Source organism: Lepisosteus platostomus, chromosome 9, assembly GCF_059453375.1.
Source record: "Lepisosteus platostomus isolate fLepPlt1 chromosome 9, fLepPlt1.hap1, whole genome shotgun sequence".
NCBI classification, from domain to species: domain Eukaryota; kingdom Metazoa; phylum Chordata; class Actinopteri; order Semionotiformes; family Lepisosteidae; genus Lepisosteus; species Lepisosteus platostomus.
In genome coordinates, this window is record NC_142619.1 from 31,620,368 (window position 1) to 31,643,380 (window position 23,013).

At 37.0% G+C, this 23,013-nt stretch overlaps 1 protein-coding gene across 5 annotated transcripts in view; it reads left to right on the top strand.

Annotated features, from left to right (window-relative positions):
• The window catches only part of LOC148654785 (coiled-coil domain-containing protein 91-like), a 163,610-nt gene extending 141,958 nt beyond the window's left edge, over positions 1-21,652 (top strand). For 3 of the 5 annotated variants that reach the window (XM_088644722.1, XM_088644723.1, XM_088644719.1), the window contains one exon: positions 20,438-21,652. In XM_088644722.1, coding sequence (XP_088500848.1) covers positions 20,438-20,584 — 147 coding nt within the window. In that variant the 3' untranslated portion in view covers positions 20,585-21,652. Of the gene's footprint in view, positions 1-6,995; positions 7,887-20,437 lie in introns of those variants that run through there. The other 2 variants (XR_015941144.1, XM_088644721.1) reach the window with 2 other exon arrangements.
• The last annotated feature ends 1,361 nt before the right edge of the window (positions 21,653-23,013 follow it).

Consider the following 23,013-nt stretch of genomic DNA (forward strand, 5'->3'; position numbering starts at 1 on the left):
GCTGTATATAGGATTGTGGTGGGGAAAATAAAAAAAAAGAATTTCAGAAGCAGAGTTTATATCTTCCCAGAGGTCACATTAGCCATTGCCCAAACCCCAGGCCTGCTAATACCAACTTTGTGTTGTTTTAGTAGGCCACAGCTTTGGCCTGCACAGAATTCTTGCATTACATTTATGTTCGACTATATTTGCTTTTGCAGGTCTTTGTGGGTGCACGTAGAGTATACATTTTTTATTTATTTTTTACTTTCTATTTATTTCATTATAGCTGCTTATGTACAAAAATGATTGTTATGTCTACAAACACATTTTTGCAGTAATGCTTTTTTAATTTTTGATTATTTTTATGTTCTTTTTCAGAAAACCACTTCTTTGATTCTTTTTAAAGTTATTTTTAAAACACACCAGTATGGCCTTTGGTTATAGTGTATTTCAAATCCATACGCGAAGACAAATATGTTTGCAATACAGATTCTGCAAAAAAAGTTTGATTAATTTCACGATTAGATAATTATTTTTTGTTTGATTTGAAAACATTAAGATGATTAATTTGGGCATTTCATTACATACAAGCACTGATCTGGATTTATTAAATAGTGCAGTGGTAGTTTGTGTGTTAGGGGGTCAAAGGTGGTATTACAAGCAGCTGCCAATTGTTCTGATGAGTAAAACAATTGCCAGTACCCAGACGTGTTAAAGAATGTTACTGTACTTCTTGGAGGCTGAAAAGAGCTGCTACAATACAGTGTTAGCAGAATTGTGTTAGAGCTGTGAGCACAGAGCTGGCTGTGGCACACACAGATGGACATTATCAAGGATGGGTCTGTCCAGAACACTCATCTGGAGAAGTAGTTACAGCAATGCTGAAACAGAAAAAACATGGAAGCTTCGTTCTCAAATAAGATGATACCTGATACTGCTTCTTAGGGTTTAAAAGCATAGAGAAATGCTTGTTCATGGAGGACACAATTTAAATGTGGTGAGGTATTTCTGAAATTGTAAAATGTGTCAAAATCTAGCATATTTCAAACTTCTTATTTCTGTTACTGTTCTTCCCATTAGGGTACTATTAAAAATGCTACAAGCTTTAAGGTTTTGAAAATTTGTGGAAAGAAAAATTAAAACGTTTTAAAGTCTTCCCATTGAATTCTGGCCACAAATGAGTCAGCACAGCAAAACACTGTTTTTTCCTACTGTACTTTTTGATTGTTTCAATATGCGAACTTTGTCCAGGAAATATTAATTCCAAGAGGTACACCACTCCATGATTATGATAGCGCAGGACAATTCAGGTTTAAGTTCAAGTTCAAGTTTCAAGTTTATTGTCATTACACTCATATACATGGTATATGGTATAACGAAATGCTATTTAGCTAGCTCTCGGACATAAGTAGTACAAAAAGAAAAAAACAACAACAACAACAACAATACAATTGTGTAGCAAAAGAAAGACAGAGACAACAGGCAGTGTGCAAAAAACAACAACAGACAATGTGCAAAAAAACAACAACAGGCAATGTGCAAAAAAAAAACAACAACAGGCAATGTGCAAAAAACAACAACAGGCAATGTGCAAAACAACAAAAAGGTAACAGGTTATGTGCAAAAATATGCATCAACAGAATAAAATAAAGGGATAGAAATTATGGGGAGTGAGCTTTTGACATGTATGGTAGAGGTAGATTTTCAATGTGTGTTTGGGTTTTTGGTAAGAAAGAAAGGAAGAAGGCACTGTGAGGTTCAGATCATAGGTGAGAGGTGAGAGTGAGAGTGAGAGAGGCTGGGAATTTAACAGTTTGATAGTGCGGGGGTAAAAACTGTCTCTGAGTCTGGTAGTCCGGCCCAAATGCTCCGGTACTGTTTTCCAGATGATAGCAGATCTTAAAGTCTGTAGCTGGGGTGTGTGGGGTCTTTGATTATGCTTAGAGCTTTCCTCAAGCACCGTCTATCATAAATGTCCTGGATAGATGGGAAAGTAACCCTAGTGATGGACTGGGCAGTTTTCACCACCCACTGTAGGGCTTTGCGGTCAGCAGCACTGCAGTTGCCATACCACACTGTGTTGCAGCCTGTCAGTGTGCTTTCTGTAGTGCATCTGTAAAAGTTAGTGAGGATCTGGGGACATATCTTAGCCTTCTTCAACCGTCTTAGGAAGTACAGGCGCTGTTGCGCTTTCTTGATCAGACAGGTGGTGTTGAGAGACCATGTGAGGTCCTCGGTGATATGGACACCAAGGAATTTAAAGTTACTGACCCTTTCCACTTCAGTCCCGTTGATGTGGATAGGGGCATGTCCGGTTTGCAGTTTCCTGAAATCAACGATCAGTTCCTTGGTTTTGCTGACGTTGAGGGTGAGGTTGTTGTCATCACACCATGATGTAAGGAGATTGACCTCCTCCCTGTAGGCCCTCTCATCATTGTCTGTGATCAGACCTACAACTGTGGTGTCATCGGCGAACTTGATGATGGAGTTGGTGTTGTGTTTGGCCTTACAGTCGTGGGTATAGAGGGAGTAGAGAAATAGACTAAGCACACACCCCTGGGGGACCCCAGTGTTCAGAGTTAGTGTGCCGTAGGTGTGGTTTCCAAGCCTGACAGCCTGAGGTCTCCCTGTCAGAAAGTCCCGAATCCAGTTGCAGAGGGTGCTGTTGAGACCCAGTGGACTGAGTTTCTTGACTAGTTTCTCTGGGATGATAGTGTTAAAAGCTGAGCTGAAGTAGATGAATAGTAGTCTTGTGTATGTGTTCTTTTTGTTCAGATGGGATAGGGCCGTGTGTGTGGCAATGGAGATTGCATCATCTGTGGATCTGTTGGACCTGTAGGGTAGGCAAACTGGTACGGGTCCACTGTGTTTGGGATGGTGTCCTTAATGTGCTTCATGACCAGCCTCTCGAAGCACTTCATGATGACAGGTGTTAGTGCCACTGGTCGGTAGTCATTAAGACATGTCACTGTGGTTTTCTTTGGTATTGGGATGATGGTGGTTGTCTTGAAGCAGGTGGGGACTACGGCATGGGCCAGAGACATGTTGAAAATGTCTGTGAATACACCCGCCAGTTGATTGGCGCAGGCTCTGAGGACGCGACTGGGTATTCCGTCGGGTCCTGCAAAGCATGTTTAGAACACAACTGACAATAAGTTGAACATGTGAACCTTTTGTACATAGACACAGGCTTGGTAATTTTCAGAAATCACCATAACGTTTTTAAACATTTTTGTATCTTAGCTTTCTTAGTTCTACCAGTTTTAAGGTTATTTTTTCTAATAATGGTCAGTTTTTATGTCCCTTTGACAGGAAATATTTGACCAAATTAAAGATAAGAAAAAATTGTCAATATAGTAAACAAATTGTCAATATTAATAGAAATAGTCTATATAAACGGTGAAATAGATGAATCTGAATATGAATTAATATGAATTTGTGTTGACATGAATTATATGTAGTCATTTCTAAGCATTTCCGTCAGGTCCTGCTGCTGATGAGGAAGCCACATTTCTATAAGACTTAGGATGAACCCATGCACTGGGCAAGACAGCTGACAGTCTGACAGTACCTGGGAACCTGCGAGCAGTCTCTCAGAGCTCACTGAGCTGTGTGCACATACAAAGGTGCTGGGCTGAGAGTGTAGCGCGTTCTCAAAGGGACCGGCTGCCTTCTGCACACTGGCAGGAGAGCCCAGCGAGCTGAGCAGCTAGCTAGGGACTCAGAGAGGCCACAGAGCTGTGCACGCAGCACACGGGCAGATAGCGCAGGGCAATAGTAGGCTGTACTTCAGATTCGTGGTCAGGCAGGTGAGGGCGGATGGATGAGAACAGTCCAAAGGACAAAGGGAAAATCCACAAGACAATGTCATAATCACGCTAAGCTAAGCAGGTGTGTGCCTGGTCAGTACCTGGATGGGAGACCTTCTGGGAAAAACTTAAGGCTGGAAGAGGTGTTAGTGGGGCCAACAGGGGGGGCTCACCCTGCTGTCTATGTGGGTCCTAATGCCCCAGTATAGTGATGGGGACACTATACTGTAAACAGGCGCCGTCCTTCGGATGAGACGTGAAACCGAGGTCCTGACTCTCTGTGGTCATTAAAAACCCCAAGGCGTTTCTCAACCAGATTAGGGGTGTAACCCCGGCGTCCTGACCAAATTTCCCATTGGTCCTAACCAATCATGGCCTCCTAATAATCCCCATCTATGAATTGGGTTCATTACTCTGCTCTCCTCCCCACTGCTAGCTGATGTGTGGTGAACGTTCTGGTGCACTATGGCTGTTGTCGCATCATCTAGGTGGATGCTGCACATTGGTGGTGGTGGGGGGGAGTCCCCATTACCTGTAAAGTGCTTTGAGTGGTGTGTCCAGAAAAAGCGCTATATAAGTGTAAGCAATTATTATTGTTATTATTATTATAATAGCAGCTAGCAGGTGATGCAAATTTCCTGACACCACACGTTTCCATGGTAACCGCCACTGAGAGGCAGATGAGTGGCCGGCTCCCATGGCAAACGCTAGCTTGTCGTGGGGGCAGGCCTGACAAGCTCCCTTTTTAAAATGACAACTGCTGTGCTTCAAAAGAATAGTTACAGAAGAGAGGTGTCTTTTCAGCCCATCTATGCTGTTAAGAATCCTTGTGAAATAATTGAGAATTCACAACTATTTCTTTTGAAGGGCTTCTTTGAAGTCTGCTGACTTCACTTTGACTATTTGGAAAGATATTTAAGTTAAAGGAATACAGAGTTTTCTAGATTTAATCTTAGAACCTAAAATTATTTTTTTAAGAAATGAAATGTACTGTATTTTTGAGCTGGTAGGTCAGAGAGCAGACATCCAAATGGTCAGGGTGACAAATAGCCACCATGTTGCTCTGAAAAAAAGGAAAATAAAATTTCCTGTACATTTTAACAGCAGGTTAACGAAAAGCAATGACCAGGCCTTCTGAGTGATGCCAGTGCTGGCGCCCAAGAAAAATTGAGCAGTAAACTGAATGGGGATCTAAAATAGCACAGAACTTTTAGATATGTGTTACCTCCACACTCCTAACTGGCACCGGAGTGTGCTAGAAAACTCCCTTCCGGATGCAGCAGGCAGACTTTTGGCAAAAACCCACTAAAGCCCTCCAGTGCCAAATTAGCCACTTTTATAAGCTGCTTTAGAGGGTTTTTTTTCTCTATGCTTACCTTTGCAATTGCTCATCAATAGGACCAGACGTCTATGCTGTTTACTGAGATAAGAAAGAGGAAAATAACGTGCAATGCATAAGTTAACTACAAAAAGAAATCTCCAACAATTCTCCACAATTTCATGCAGTGCAATACAGACAAATCCAGATTAGTGTAAATTTCCACTTGAAGTTAAATTAAGCTTCCTGCCGAAGAGCAGGTCTGTGTTTTACATAGTGATAGGAGGAATAGTTTAGTGCTGATGCCTATGGGGCAGCTGTTTACTGCACCTGAATCCTATGGCATGTTGCTCAATGTGTTTAACATGTGGGGGGACAGGTCTGATAGGTGCTGAGAAGGTGTTTTTACTTCTCTGCGCAAGTTTCCACAACTCTTTATATAAAGTCGATCATGATCATGACAGATCATGACCCAAGGATGAGCTACTGATTTCTGAATTTTCCATTAGTTAGAAGGTTGCTGGTGCATGTGATAAGAAAATGAATGTTTAACTCCAGACCTCTGTAGAAACCAATACCTTTTGCCTCCTCCCTGTAGCTGTATTATAAGGACAAGTCTTAGAAGTTTTGAAAGCATTTCAGCATACAAAGACACTAATCATTCCCTCAGACCCTTGTCTGGTTGAAACATGCTTCAAGCAAAATAGGCAACTAAAGAAGATACACTTCAGATGATGCACTTCAGATTGTTACGTATATCCAAAGCAGGCAATGTGTGCCAAGCAATGGAGTATATGTCTTAATAAGAAGCAGTCGGAGAAAATTCAACAGGCTTTTTACAAGATGGAAACAGGATTGTGGTTCCAGTATTGAACAGGCCAAACAGGATGGAGAGACTCCAACCGGTCACCACATCATCACTAAATGCCATGATCGTGCAAACATGTCAGTACAGTAGCCAGTTTTGGAAGGGAAAAAAACATCTTGGAAATAAATGCATCTTATGGCTTTGGTTGAGGAAGTAAGGCCAGACAACACGAGGAACCTCTGTTGACAGCTCCTTTACCAAACAAGCCTTGGAAGAGATTGCTTGCTGACATTTGGCACTACTATTTTATTGTAATAGACAGCATTTCAAGAAATGTACAGATTCTGGGCAAGCTCATTGCTGACCATGAACCTTGGTTTGAAGAAAAATCATTCCAAGAATCTTGTATCTTGCATCTTGTATCACTTTAATCTTGCCATGAGAACTTCCTGGCTGATAGTCTTTACAGTGAAGCTGAACTGTAGTGTTCTCGACTTCGAGAAGGACTTGACTCCAAAATGTCCTTACTTCAAACAAATAAAGTGTAACAGGCCCATTCATGTTTCATTTAAGCCGCTGAACCCTCTTCCTAAAGATGTCTGAACAGTACTTTAGCCGTGAAGTAAAAGAGTAAAGAATCTGGAGCTTCAGAGTTCAGTGCTGTCAGTAATTTGATGAATTAGTCGTATATAAAACAGGCGTTAGTGAAACCCCAAAGTGCTATAAGTTGTTTCCAGTATCAAAATTAAACTGCAAACTGTTATGTCTGGAGAGTAGAAAATTAGATTATAGAACATTTGACACCCATAAGTCATTGATTACAAACTTAACTCTCCAAGTATTACTTAAGTAGCAAATATCGAAACATTTGGTGATGCAGATCCAGAGAACCGTGACAGTGTAACCTGAAACTTTACAAGTTGTCATTTAAAGCTGCTGTTACTGAAAAAAGGCCAAGGAGAGGGTTCCCCCTTTTGGTGGGTAGAACTGTAAGGGTTTCCACGACCCTTGGACAGAAATCTACTTTACATTTATTTTGTGAACTGATAAGTGAGGACAAGATGGCATTTCTCATCAGAACCACATTGACCAGAGAGCTGCAGTGGCTGTTAACTTCTGCCCTCTTCCTGCACCTTCCTGGAGTGGAGGAGCACTGCGCCAGAGAGAGAACTGAGCAAGGACACGGTCCAGCGGTCACCCATGTTTTTCTGAGTTGATTTGAGATGAGCTCATTGATATACATGAGGATTTTGAATACTTCATCCAAGCCTCTTCATAGTCTTCTCTTTTCAAGACTAAAATAAGGATCTTTCAGTCTGGGACTATACCTGATTTGCTGTAATCTTGGGACTGATTTAAGAGTTAAAAAATATTTTTCTATCATGGTGACCAAAGCTATAGAATATTCTAACTGAGATATTATACTAGGGCATTGTACAAATTTAACATACTGTAGCATCACCCAATTTAAAACTAACATTCTGACTTTTGTATTGCTTTGTCATTTGTTGGTGTTAATGATGTGCCAACATAAACATCTAAATAATTTTCCTCAATTAGTTCTTTTAGGTTCAGTGATTCAAATTTTGTATTTATAGTTTGTTTTTGCTACCTGTATGTAAATGTTTTCTAAGAGATGTCTGCCCAGTCTTGAATTCTGTCTACATGTGTTTTAATTTCCTGTGAGGTTTCTATGTTGTTTGCTAATCATCCTAATGTTGTATCAATTTCAAACTAGACCAGTGTAGTCACTATACTAGAATCTAGATCATGGATATAAATCAGGAAGAGCATTGGTCCTAATACAGACTGAATTCTTTATGATGTACTTTCTAAAACACCTTAGGAAAATCTAAATATATTCTAATTTCAAATACATCCTAAGTTTCCATTACAGCTGTAGTTTCTTTAGAAGACTTTAGAGACCAACTTTTCCAAATCAGTGTTGGCAAGCTGCTAGAATATTATTATTATTATTATTATTATTATTATTATTATTATTATTATTATTATTATTATTATTATTATTATTATCCTGATTTTTTACAGTTTTGTTTTAATTATTGTTGTTTGTTTGACCATCCTTGCATGTAATAGAAATAAGGCATGTGTGTCTGTAATTACTTGGATAAGCTGTTACCTTTTTATAGAGAGTATTACATTAGACATTTTTCAGTCAACGGGTATTATGCCAGTCTTAAGTGACTGAGTGATGCCTAACATTTCTATTTTCCAGATACAATTGATAAAATATGATTTTATAGAATAAGATTTTATCTTATGTACTTCTAGTACATTTAACACTGCAGCCTCTTCTATGCTAAAATTATTAAAAATAGAACTCCTCCATCTGTGGCATGTTTTTATTATTTCTTTGTGCACACCTATGTAAAATAGTTGGTGAGGGGCTAAGTTGTTTTTTTATATGTTTTTAAATGTTTTGCTACTAGAATTGGAGGTTATTGAGACAATAAAGATGTGATCAGTAATACACTATAAAATCCCAAATCTGCTCAGTAGGACCACTACACTGCAAGAAAGTGTAGTTGATTCCTTTAAATAAGTAATTTAGCACAGCAGTTGCTCTGATACAATAAGCATTCCCTTACTTTTGCTGAAGTAATTCAGCACTTATAGTCTGTATTAAACAGTAGCTTTGGTAGTTTATTGAGTTTTCTTTATAAAAAGAATGGTTTAACAATCAAAAATGTTCTTTACGATAAGTACTTAAATTCCAATTGTAGGGCAGAGAATAACAATTCCCTTAAAACCTTAAGGCAAAGGTCTGAACAGCATCACTGTCTTTTTTGGTAAAACACAAGTCTTTAACAAAACCCAGACCATAAGCAGGAAACCAAGAAGTTAACCAAGTTTACCACAAAGGCAGTGTTAAGTTTCATTTTCAAACGTTATTTATTGAAACTTCAAAGAGGCTTGCTTCAAACCTGTCCAGGGAATGTTTCCTCTTATATTTCTACAAAATTCGGTAAAGTTGTTATTTTAAGTTGAGGTACTTTTTTACAGTTTTGATACATTTTCTCTGATTTTACTCCCTATGGAGACTCATTGCCTCTTTTTATCCCAGCTTGCCAAGGCTACACCACATTTCCATGGGAGAACTGAAGAGCACAAGAGTTCTTCCTCTGATGTGTCAAACCAGCATGGTTACTGCTTTTTACATTGATAATCTAAAACACAAGCAGCAGAGCTTGAAGTGGAAGCTTGACAAAGCTCTCCTGCAGACACACGATGATTCTCCAGCAAGGTTTACAGCTAAGAAGTCAAGTCCTGGTTAACAGTCAAGTTTTCACAGCGACCAGATACTCACAGTCTCAGCAAAGAGGCTTTTAAATTTAATTTTATTATATGTCATTTCATAAAACCAAGTACTGAAGTTTGTTTCTACCGTATGTGTTTCGGCAAAATAGTCCTTTTCTGTAATGCTTGGAAAACATTATTTAACGATTTTCACCCAAAAAAATTATTACGGTAAAATAAATCCAAGCATAAATCCTAAAGATATGGATAGATTTATGGTGCGCTACAAAAGTATTGGGACAGCACATTCAAAACTGTTATTTTTGCTTCATAGTTAAACAATTTTTATTAGTCATTATGAAAATAATATGAATAATAAATACAGGATGATACAGTGCCTTGCGAAAGTATTCGGCCCCCTTGAACTTTTCAACCTTTTGCCACATTTCAGGCTTCAAACATAAAGATATAATTTTTTTATTTTATGTGAAGAATCACCAACAAGTGGGACACAATTGTGAAGTGGAACAAAATCTATTGGATTTTTGAAACTTTTTTAACTAATAAAAAAATGAAAAGTGGGGCGTGCAAAATTATTCGGCCCCTTTACTTTCAGTGCAGCAAACTCACTCCAGAAGTTCAGCGAGGATCTCTGAATGATCCAATGTTGTCCTAAATGACTGATGGTGATAAATAGAATCCACCTGTGTGTAATCAAGTCTCTGTATAAATGCACCTGCTCTGTGATAGTCTCAAGGTTCTGTTGAAAGCGCAGAGAGCATCATGAAGACCAAGGAACACACCAGGCAGGTCCGTAATACTGTTGTGGAGAAGTTTAAAGCCGGATTTGGATACAAAAAGATTTCCCAAGCTTCAAACATCCCAAGGAGCACTGTGCAAGCGATCATCTTGAAATGGAAGGAGTATCAGACCACTGCAAATCTACCAAGACCTGGCCGTCCCTCTAAACTTTCAGCTCAGACAAGGAGAAGACTGATCAGAGATGCAGCCAAGAGGCCCATGATCACTCTGGATGAACTGCAGAGAACTACAGCTGAGGTGGGAGAGTCTGTCCATAGGACAACAATCAGTCTTACACTGCACAAATCTGGCCTTTATGGAAGAGTGGCAAGAAGAAAGCCATTTCTCAAAGATATCCATAAAAAGTCTCGTCTAAAGTTTGCCACAAGCCACCTGGGAGACACCCCAAACATGTGGAAGAAGGTGCTCTGGTCAGATGAAACCAAAATCGAACTTTTTGGCCACAATGCAAAACGATATGTTTGGCGTAAAAGCAACACAGCTCATCACCCTCAACACACCATCCCCACTGTCAAACATGGTGGTGGCAGCATCATGGTTTGGGCCTGCTTTTCTTCAGCAGGGACAGGGAAGATGGTTAAAATTGAGGGGAAGATGGATGCAGCCAAATACAGGACCATTCTGGATGAAAACCTGTTGGAGTCTGCAAAAGACCTGAAACTGGGACGGAGATTTATCTTCCAACAAGACAATGATCCCAAACATACAGCAAAATCTACAAAGGAATGGTTCACAAATAAACGTATCCAGGTGTTTGAATGGCCAAGTCAAAGTCCAGACCTGAATCCAATCGAGAATCTGTGGAAAGAGCTGAAAACTGCTGTTCACAAACGCTCTCCATCCAACCTCACTGAGCTCGAGCTGTTTTGCAAGGAAGAATGGGCAAGAATTTCAGTCTCTCGATGTGCAAAACTGATAGAGACATACCCCAAGCGACTTGCAGCTGTAATCGCAGCAAAAGGTGGCTCTACAAAGTATTAACGCAAGGGGGCCGAATAATTTTGCACGCCCCACTTTTCATTTTTTTATTAGTTAAAAAAGTTTCAAAAATCCAATAGATTTCGTTCCACTTCACAATTGTGTCCCACTTGTTGGTGATTCTTCACATAAAATAAAAAATTTATATCTTTATGTTTGAAGCCTGAAATGTGGCAAAAGGTTGAAAAGTTCAAGGGGGCCGAATACTTTCGCAAGGCACTGTATATGCTTTAATAATGATATTTCTAGCAAACATTTGATCACATTAGAACAAAAACATACTTTGTGTTCAATCCAATGATTTCAAGTGACCTTAAGACTTGGGACACATTCACTTTAAAGTAACTTTCAGATTGAAATGCCAATATTTGATTGCATAATCCTTTAAAACAATAACTGCATGAAATTTCTGACCCACTGAGTTCACCAGAGGTATTTTATATACTGTATATATTTGCAAAACATATATTATGTTATAATTTATAGTGATCTCATGATACAAAAATTATGTATTGCTTGACTGTAAAATAAAAATGACCATTTTCACTTTGCTGTCCCAATAATTTTGGATGGTACTATATATAAGATTTAGTAAATATAACTTTTTTCAGCACAGTTAATTTTTTAATCCTCCAAATTATAAGAACAGACTTGTAAGTCTATGCTTTGGTCCCAGTTTAAAGGACCAATTCTCCCTGTAGTAAAGGTGCACGAGGTGCCTCACAGGAAAGAAAAGGATTCTGTCTGTTACATTAGAAAGTATTGGCATGAAATAGAATTTGCCTGAACATAAATGTCTGAGAAACACACTTTTTTTCATTGAAATAAATAAAAAATTCTGCTATTGACCTCTTCTTACTTTCATGAGTTAAGAATATGCCCTCATCTGTGGAAAATGCTTCCTTCTGTCCTTTTGAATTGCCGACTTTCACTGGCTTAAAATATTTTGGTCTGGTACAGCTTTAGCCATGGACAATAAAAAGGATGTCTGACACTCCCTTCCTCTGGTTCTGCAAAGGATCATCCTAGGTTATTTATTTTTATTCCACAGTGGAATTCTTCAGATATATACCTGAAATTCAGAAGTAGCCTAAATCTGAATATGACCCTCATATACCATAAATGACACAGGTTGCCATTTTATAGATTTTTTTCCGTAATTTTAGTTTGAGTAATTAAAAGTGGGTCACACTTTCATGTGTTTATGTGTGTTTGATTTCAGACAGGCACATTTGTGTTTTTCTACATTCCTGGGTCCAGCTGTGAAACAGCAGGCGTAAGGGTGGACAGACAAGTTATTTTCCTATCTCCTCCACACAAGACAGGGCAGATGTGCTTCTGTGTGCTGCAAGAGATAGAAATGTGTTCTGGACAGATGGCCAAATTATTTTTCTTAATGGTGCTTCAGCTTTTACACACTACATTCCTTGGACCTGGTGATGGCGTGTCAAGATGTGAGCGCTTGAGTGGTCTAGGGTTGTGCAGGTCAATATGTGACCCTTCACTAAAGCATATGGTGCCTCATGTGTGCAGTAATTCATCTGTTTTTCTCCCAGAGCTGTATTTTTGGTGGTGGAAATACCTATTTCAACTTAATCAATCAACCCATTGCTATATTTAGCAACTGTTAAGAACATGCTCATTCCCAGTGGTGTCTGTGGGGAATTAAAAAAAGACAGAGAAGGTTAGGTAAAGTCAAGTACGCCACATTCAGCTTGAGTTTAATTTAAAGAGAAGGGTATTCAGCCACATATTCTGTATGGTCTTTAGAACATCCTACACTATTTAAGGAGAAAACAGAGATAAGTGTATTACAATATGTATACAGGCTATCCTTGTTATTCTTCTTTCTTGTCTGTTGTTTTATTAATCTGTTGTTGATTTGTTAAAGAACACTTTTGCTGTTCATTGAACTTCTCTTTATCAATGGAGATTATTTTGTTGTGGACTGCAGGGTGTTCTCATGTTTTTATTGCTACACTTCTCAGTCTTTACCATATGCATTCCTTCTTAGTTAATAAGCAGTGACCTGCTTCAAACTTGAATCTCTCTTCTGTTTTAACAGAAGTGTGGAGGAGTTGAAGAAAATAGTACTCCTCTGCTCTTGTTGTTTTAGTGTGGATGATGCAATGCAATGAATGATCATAAAACAGTTTATAAACTGAATGTATACACCTCACAAAAAATGAAATTGTCACATAAATATGGTAGTCTTAAATATAAGCATTCCATCTCATTCTTCTTTTTATGTTTAGTAAGGATCTATTCCATATTTGTTTTTCACTTCCATTTTTCTGTAACTTGTAATTGTAACAAATATATTGTCAAGCCTTCCTTGGAAAACTTTGTGGAAGGTCCGGGGGACATTTTCCACTCGCTAATTATAAGCATCCTTAGATTTACGAACAAGCAATTTACAGTTTCACTACAACGATGTGTGCGTATTTGAGTGGAGTGTCCAGAAAAGTGCTATATAAGTGTAAGCAATTATTATTATTATTATTATTATTATTATTATTATTATTATTATTATTATTATTATTATATGAAGAGTGGTCTGTTAGGTTAACTAGGTTTTAATGGTAAGAATGTAGCATTAAAAATAATACTGTTGTGATTGTAATACTTTTGTACAAAAGATTATAGTGTAATTTTCCTGGGATTCGTGAACCAATCAGAAGGATTTACATCTAATTTTTTGGAAATTAAATTTCAGTTTACAAATTTTCACCCTTAGGTTTTCACAGAATGATACTGTTAATAAATTGAGGGATGTCTATATGTGTTGTGTGGCAAAGACAAGAATCTCTCCTCATATGTTTGCTGTTCTCTGGTTTAGGAGGAATTTCCCCCTATGTTTTTGAGGTAAAGAAGCTTTGCTGTCAACATAAGGTGATTGTGCTGCATAAATTATTGTTATACAAAATAGTTATGAACATAATTTAATGTAATAAAATGTTTTGCATTACATTGCAATAGAATTTATTAGAAAATGTAATAGCAGCAAAATACAACATGCTTCCCAGCTTGTGTGCCAAAGTTCTTCTAGTGTTATGCTGTTCAAAATTAGATTTTTGTCACAACATTAATAAGGATAACATTATTGTTGAGCAGTTAGTAAAAATAAATGTGTGCCCACTATGTCCACAAATTAATGTACCAAATATCTTCATGTAACATCACTTGAAATTACAGATTAAGTCCAAAAGTAGTCACCTACGAGCTCTACCATTTCAGTTTCAGCCTCACAACTCCCAGATGGCTTCTCCCAATCAATGTAAAGAAAAATGAAACCCTCTATTATTATAATTTCCTCTTCCTTGCATATGTTTCTGTTTTTTTCATATAGTAAAGTATTTTCATTGGAATCAGAATTTGGTGGTCAGTAGCATACCCCTATTACTAAGCTTTTGGTGTTTTTATCCATTAGTATCATTTATATGGTTTGTCCCTTCTAGTTTCATTTCCCTTTTTAATACACTGTGCAATCCCACCACTCTTTCTATACATTCTCATTTACGGACTTTTCTGCACTTCTGTACGGATTTTATCAATACTGTGCAATTCCAATAGTTCTGTGCCACAATCATTTTTTATATAAGAGATTGGAATAGCCAATTGATTTTTCTATACCGTACAGGTATATATGTGTAGTAACCCGTGCACCTACTGTACTTGTGACTGAAACACATAGACATGCTCCTACAACATGCGCACATGCAGAGCCATTTACCATTATATGAAGTGCTAGCAAGTCACAGGATTTCCTGTTTTCCAGAGACTGAAAGATACCAATGTTCTCAGATTGAACTTTACCATAAGTAACGCTTACCCCACCTCAAAACCATACCCCACCCACAACAAAACTACACCCACCATCTCAGACCTTATTTACTAAGTTTAAAATGGATCCTGAAAGAAAGTACAATTTCTCACTACAAGGGATAATTATTGAGAAGCATCCCTTCCTCTAAACTCATTCGTGGAAAATAATGTTTTGATATGATTTCAAGTCAAAATTGGTTTATCCCATTTATTAGTCTTTTTTTGTTTTGATCAGAAACAATGAAAATATGCATTTGTCCTGTCGTCTTAGTGCCTAAACTGAATATTAAATTTGTACTTGAAAAGAAGGTGTTAATTCTTCAACACACAGAACAAAATCAACAGACTTCTCTAAAATCAAGGTAATTCTGTGTGCCATGTCATTCACTATTTGAGTAGGCCCAAAAATTAAAGCCTCATTAAAGTGAGTAAGATTGATGAAGGTTATGTTGATAAAAATATTGGCTTCTTTGCAGTAGTAAACTGATTTATTCAAGGACCTTAATTGTGAGAAGGGTGTTTATTGTTTGTTTTATTTCATGATATCTCCTAGTGCAGGTATTGTACTCGCTGTCATAAAATAACATTAAAAATAAGAGATGTAAAGACACTATCATCAACATGTTCATCTTGAGAAGGGAAAATAAATAATGAAGCAAGCTATAAGTGTGCATATTAAAATTGTCTATGGAACAGAATACAATTTGAAAGTCTTGTGAAGCCTGCTTACAGTATGTGGCTCAAGAAATAACCCCTCTTAAGGTTTTGCCACTTTTACCACTTTTATGGTTACTTCCTCTCTTTAACACTTGACCACCTCAGTTCACTAAGATCAGCTCACTATATATCACTATAATGATCAGTTTTGAAAGAATTACATGTCTGGAACAAAATAAAACTTAGAGAAAGAACATTTTTTCTTTTTTCTTTTTAAACCATGTTTTTGTTTTACATTAGATTTGCCTGCTTTTGAGTTTATACTGTATACCTGCAAGATCTGATAGCTGATGAATGGATAGAATTATGTTAGATATAGCAGATCATGGCCACAACACGTTTCAGGGACACTGGTTAGCTTTTACACTTTGCTTTCCTTTGCTGAGTTTCCTTTTCCCCCTTTTTTAAGTTAACTTGAATTACTCTGAATTCTGCAATGGATGTGGATTCTGTTTGAATTGCACATACCACATTTCTAAAGGTCAAAAGTTCCTTAAATACTAATACTGTCTTATAAATCCAGTGGAATGAAAGTAATAGTGTAAACAGAAGAAAATCACTTTCACTTCTTGGTGTGCACTTAGCTGCAGTTTTGGAGTCCTTACAAACCACCTCTAATTGAGGCCATTGATTGCTTTGCCCTGAACAGAACATTAACTAGTTTGAAAATGACTTTGTTAGCTTTTTTTTCTATTTCACATTGCTTTTCAAGGCACCAGATTTATATCACTGTTATGAAAATAAATAGTATTCAATAATTGTCAGTGAGAATTCCATATTCTGAATTGCTGTTGTTTCCTATGGCAAAAATGAGCAGGAAATCATGTGAGACTTTGCAAAAAAAAATGTAGAAAGTTAATGTGGGAGTCTGAAAATTAAACTTCCTTAACCACAGTCCATCACACTGGTAGCTGTGGCTAGCAGCAGACCCTTTGTGTTTTACTATTATTTGTCTTTACATTAAGAGGGAAAATTAAGGTCAGATAGCATCCTTAGTGTATGAAGGGATATCATATTTTTAAAACAATTTTTAAATAGCTAAATTTACCTGATCGATAAAAGGAGAAGTGTTTTTCATAAGAAATCCTTAATATAAAATTACACGTTTTAAATCCACATTGACTGAAATGTTTGTTCTGTATAAAACATTTGAGCTTCAAACTAAATTAACTTCTATTTAATTCTATTAATTTGAAAACCAAATCAGTAGATGCAGTGTACTATATACTCATTTTCAGTATTGAAATTGTTTTTTCAACTAACTTCCTTCAAGACACTAGGAAACACAAAATTCAAGAATATTTTTGTTTTTAGGGAGTGTCTGAAGAAATAAAAAATAGGCAAAGTGTGGATTGCCAAATTTTATCGATGACAGTAATATGCCACACAATTTAAAATACAATTAAAACAATTAAAAAACAAAACATGCTAAAATATCTTTGACATTTTTTCAGGACCGATCATGTTCATTTTGACAAAATAAGAAGAATCATTGTTCAGCATTTAAACTCCCCAAACATACTTTAATAAATGCTTTGCATTACTATAGCGTAAGTTGTTTGTGAAAAATGTTATTTTGTAGGAATTATTTTACTGTGTCATTACTTTGAGTGTGTGCAATTTTTTATTAATATCACATTTTGGATTTTCTAAAATAAATTATAGTAATTTACATACTTTGTATTACTATATATTTACAGTTTCAAAAGACATCAGAAGATAAGCAAGGCTGGGCCTGGTCAGTGATGGGGTGTGAGAGGGGGCAATTTTCTTTCTGGACCAGAATTTCCACAACCAATGACCCTGTACGGTGACAAGGGTCACTGCGTAATAGTGTAAACGTTGTCCTTCAGATGTTAAACTGAGACCCTATTTGTTCCTTAAACATCCCATGGTCATGTTTGAAAGAGTACCTTTCTAATGAACTAGTGTAGCATCCCAAAGAAGGAGTATTTCATTCCTTCAAAATCTTATGGCATACTGTATTATAGCTACAACCTTCAAATTATAATGAAGTGTGTGAAGTAGTGTATCATTGGAAAACTAAGAAAATAAATACAGTAGATAGGCAGAAATATTTCACATACAGAGAGAAAAATGTATATTTTTTTACTCAGTTTATTTTAGGCAGTGTCACAGATGAGTGTCTTTGAGTGAGGCAGAGAAATTCTTTCCAAGTATAGAATGCACAGCCTCTGAAAGTAAACTCAGTAACCCAAGGACAGATAGCTGCCATGGTGGCTCGTTCATTTAAAATCCACTTGTCTGAGTGCACAAATTGAGCATTTAAAGGCCAAATAATGTTCTACAGACTGTGAACATTTGGAGAGTGGTCTCCTTTTAATTGCCAAAAATGGCATTGATGTTTATTTAGAAAATGAGATCATTTCTCCTTTGAGAATGTTGAGTAAAAATAGAAAAGAATAGGTCCAAAAAGCAACAAGTTAATATTATTTAATTTGCTCTTTCTGGTGCAACCAAGAGTGGGAATTTTCAGGGTAACTAATATATTTAAAAACAGCATAATCTGTACTGTATCTTTAGATGATTTCCTGTGTTAAACGTCCACGTGTATGTAAGTGTGGCATTTCTTGTTCTGTGTGGTCATTTTTAAAATATTCTTGAAAGGCTATATTGTATTTGACTACAAGTATCTTTCCACATATAAACAATGGCTATTTGTTTGAAGCTTTTACCTTCTTCTGATGAAACTGTCAATCTAGATATAAAATATCCTTATATGATTAAAGAATTGGGACTCTGACATTCTGTTTTTTTATGCTACCAGGTGTCTTAACACTGGTACACATGAGCTTCTTAACCACATCCTTGCCAATTGTAGTCCCAGTCTGATTTTTTCCAAGGAAAATTAGAATAGTCTGTCTTCTGCAGAAAATGTACATTAATATTAACACCAGAAAAAAAAGAATGTAAAAACAAATAATTTGCAGGTAGCAAAGGAATCCGCTTTCTATTCAAACCCATTGTTTACGGTATTAGTGTTTTAATGAATTGCAACCTGATTACGAAGCAAAAAACAATTTTGTGTTGTCTTAAAAATGAACCTTCTGAGACAATCCTCCAGTGTGTGAGGCTAATATAAAGGCAGAAAATCTCTTTCTATGTGAAATTATGGTTGGTCTCTTAAAAAGAAAGAAAAAAGTAAAGAAAATATTTTTTTTCTACTTAAACGTAATTTAGCTCAAGTAGGTTTCTCATGCCTTTGCGTACTTTATAATTCCTTTTTAGAGAGGCACATTTCCATTCAAGTAAGATTGACAAATGTCATCAGTCTCAATCAACCTGGCAATTACTTTTCCACAGCACTTTTCAAATGTTTCTAGGTGGTTATCATAACAATAGCCATTCGAACACACGTTTATTCAGTAGTGAGCTGTGGGCTAAGGAACATGTAGGCATTTCTTTTGAGCAGGGAAGCAGCAGCATGTATTTAGTGACTGCATATACATTCTGTATCAGAACTAAAACAGCTGCCAGCTGATATATTTTAACATGTTACATAAAACCAAACATTTTGTGCAAGCATCATGCCGGCTGTTTTTAACTCACAGAAATCTCAGCATGGTAAATAAATTTTTTACCTTTCTTCTGAGAAAAAAAAAACAAACCTTTTCAAAGATTACATTTATAATAGGACATGATATGCTGTTCATACAAAGAGCAATGCAGATTTTACAATCAAATATCAAATAACTGCATTTTGTTGAGCCAACAAGCATGAAATTCTGAACACAAATATCGTATCAATTCCAAGCATTTGCAAAAAGCATAGACACTTACCAGATGTTAGAGTTTAAGCTGAGTGTGCAATTAAATGCCATTGTTTTTCACCAAGATAAAACTGCTGACTCAAATACATGCCATTGCCATCAGTATAACCTTACTATAACCTGCATGCCTGTACATATACATTTCACTTAATCTAAGGTGTGCATTTCCTCCAGTTTTTTGAGACTGGAAATATCATGATGACAAGGATCTCATAAAAAAGATCAATACAAAATTTAAAATTTAATCTGACCCTGTTGTGTCAATGATTTTTCAGAGGAGCTTAAGTTAAAAGTAGAATTGTGTGAGATATGAATACTTCTCAGTGTGCCTATTAAAAATAGACTGCACGATTGCTTTTCCTCCATCGGAAATCACAGATTGCATGCACTGCTTATTCTGATGTTAATGTGCTATGGAGCTTTAGAAAGGTTACAGTTGACAGGAGGCCATTCGACCCAGCTAGCATGATTGGTTGCTTGTAGATAATTGATTAAAGGTTTACATCTAGCTGTTTACTGAATGAAAGCAGGGTGTCATTTTTTCCAGATGTTCAAGATTCCCACAATCCTATGCATAGAAAAAGGCCTCCTGTTCTCAGTTCTAAATGTACTCCCCCATAGTTTTCTCTTGTGTCCTCTGGTTACAACATGGGAAACATCAGAACATAAGAAAGGTTTCAAAGGAGAGGAGGCAATTCCACTGATCTCAGCATAATAACTGATGCCTCTGCACCTTGCACTGTTTCAGAAAATGTTCCAATTAGGAATTCAAACCTGAGCAGTAAACAGGTGCTAATTACACACAGGTTCACTAAAATTGAGCAAAGCCTGGGTGAAGCAGGTGGTAAAGTTTAGCAAATGTTTGCCATAAGGCTTTTATCATTGCACAGACAAAGCCCTCATTCATCACATATTCTGACCTAAACTATGATTATAGATGCGCAACCTGTCCGATTTTTTTTTCCTGAATGCAAAGTTTAAAATGTGAATGTAATCTTACAATACATCTGGGCCTGTTTTTCTCACATTTGCAACATATTAACTTAATTTGACTAAAAAGTTTGAACAGTTAGAGGCCCTTTTGTAAAGTATTACTTCAATTATCGCCATTTTTTTTCTTCTTCCACAGCTTGATCAGCTAGCCAGACAAAGAAACCTGGCCAGCCTGGAGCTGTTCCTGACCTGTGCACAAAAGCAGCTTTCTGGCCTTATGGAGGATAAGCCTGTGGAGGCAGAGGAGAGCCAAACATCCCTGGCCAGCACCCTGAAACAATGAACACTTTCACCATGATTGTCAGATGGGGCCTGTGTGAGGACATTCCAGATTTGTTTTTCTTTGTTGCCTTTCATATCGAGTCCTACTTCACTCATTAAGTTGGCCTCAATTGCACGCTCTCATCACGACACAAATTGAACATAATTTCTTAAACTTGCTTATCACCTCTACATTACAATCTGCAAAATGGAACCTGCTTTCAGTGCAGAAAAAAATAACCCACTACCGCCACATGGCAGAAACGTGTTGGTTTATTTCTGCTCTCGTCGACTCTTTTGTTTGTTTGGTTGCTTTGAGTTCCTGCAGCTTTCAAATCTGCTGTGCGATGTTAAATTTGGTTAAGGTTTGATCGGGGTTGTGTGGTTTAATTCAAAATATTTTCCTTAAAAAGCACTTCATGTACCTTTCGGTTCTTCATGACACAAGGACAGACTTGATTTTACTCTGCATTGATAAGGAAAATCAAAACCTTGCACAATGGATGCTAATAACAAAGGGCTGTACAGTTAAGTGTTTTTTATGCCATAGAATGTGTATGGAATGGTCTGAAATGTCCAGTGTATGAGCAAATAGTAATAGTTGCCTTTGCTTTTTCACAGAAATGAGAAACGTTACTGTACTGTTTTATTTATTGGAGTATCTCGATTTTTTAATTGCATTGTTATTTCCTTTCTTTGCATCTTTTAGACCTTGTTCTACAATCAAACTGATATTCATATTCCACCAAGACCACATGAAAAGGGTGTGATTTAAAAGAGGTTCCTTGAAAATTCTAAAAATAAAAATGAAAGAACATAGAAAATGCTGGAAAATTAAAGATGCAATATAGTCAGTATTGCAATAGTGTGCTTATGTTGGGGTTATTTGTTTTTCAAGGAGATTTGATTTGATTTGATTTGATTCGATTTGATTCCAAAGTGATTTCTGATTATATATACTGATCTACAAAAGAAAACATACAACTCCTAATGCATTTTATCAAATATTGTAAACACAGAAATCAAGCATAATCATGGAAAATGTCAACAAAACTGAGGATAAAAGAATAAAATATGTTTTCCAGTGACAGATAGGTGACTGTCTATATGACTATCTATAACTGTTTTATGAAAATATTATAAAGTTAGTATGACATTCCTGACCATTAACATGATCCTGGCAGTGAGGGTGCTTTCACCTGATCAGCCACTGGGAAGACTGCTGTGGGTGGATGCATCACTCTTCCTGTGTCGCTGTTGCTACCTGATTAAGTTGCAGTTATCTCCTGTTGATTTACAGCTGGCGCCACAGATGTTCTGTTGGACCCATTGAAAAATTGACCACAACCAGTCAACAAAATAACAGTTTGGTCATTGCGTGGTCTTGCGAAAGAACCTGATACCTCCTGATTGGCTTTCCAGAACAGATTCTTGTTATTCATTATTAGCTGAAGTATTTTATCAATGCATGGCTGAGCAGTAAGGCTGCCCTCAGTCTGCACCAAAGGCATTCTGGTGTTAAAGGAGATTCATCCCCACTTCATAACACTTTTACTGCCCTACAGGTTGGCTTGCACAACGCAACAGTCAGCATAATGCTTGCAATATTTCAACACTTGCCGTCCTCTGTCAAGTCTGTCAAGGGCCAAACATCATTCATCAGTGAATAACACACTCCACCACTCTCTCTGCCGCCAACTCAGATGTTTTCTGGCTCATAGAAGATGGCAATTTCATCTCTCAGCTGTCAGCATGTTACCCCTGTAAAGCCTCCAAGCATGCAGATGGCAAACTACAGTCATTCTGCTGATGTGCAGGTTACTTCTTCCTGGAATTTCTTGTGCTATAGCCAATACAATCAAAAATCAATTAAGCAGCTGGGTCAGATAAACAGTTGTAGGTCAGTGTGGTGATCCACTGCCATCAAGGACTTGGCCTGTCCCCTTCGTGGTACCAGATTTATGGGTGCTCTGGATTATTCTTTGCATTGTTGAGGCAGAGCGTCTGGGCGACGTTTATCACAGAGAAGCCACCTTCAATTACTCCAACAGCAGCCCAAAGATGACTTTCATTACTCAAGCAGGGAACTGTTGTATCTTTCACTGTTCTTGAATTATTTTAAATAATGAGTTTTTATGCAAATGCTTAATTAATTTACTATATTTTGGCCATTTTCTACTGAAACACCAAGCGCCTGGGACTTTTATGTAATTTTGACTTAATTTTGAAAATATGACTTCAGCTCACTATGTTGCTATCCCAAGGAACTATACTATTTAAACAATCAACAATACCATGCTGTTTATTATTTAAAATAGAAATAACATTATTTGGCCAATAAACTGTTGATATTATGGTTAATGTATTTCAAGGGAAAATTGTCCATTTAATGTTCGTTTCAAAAATTGGGTAAAAAAAATCCAAAATACATTTTATGCACTGTATACATTT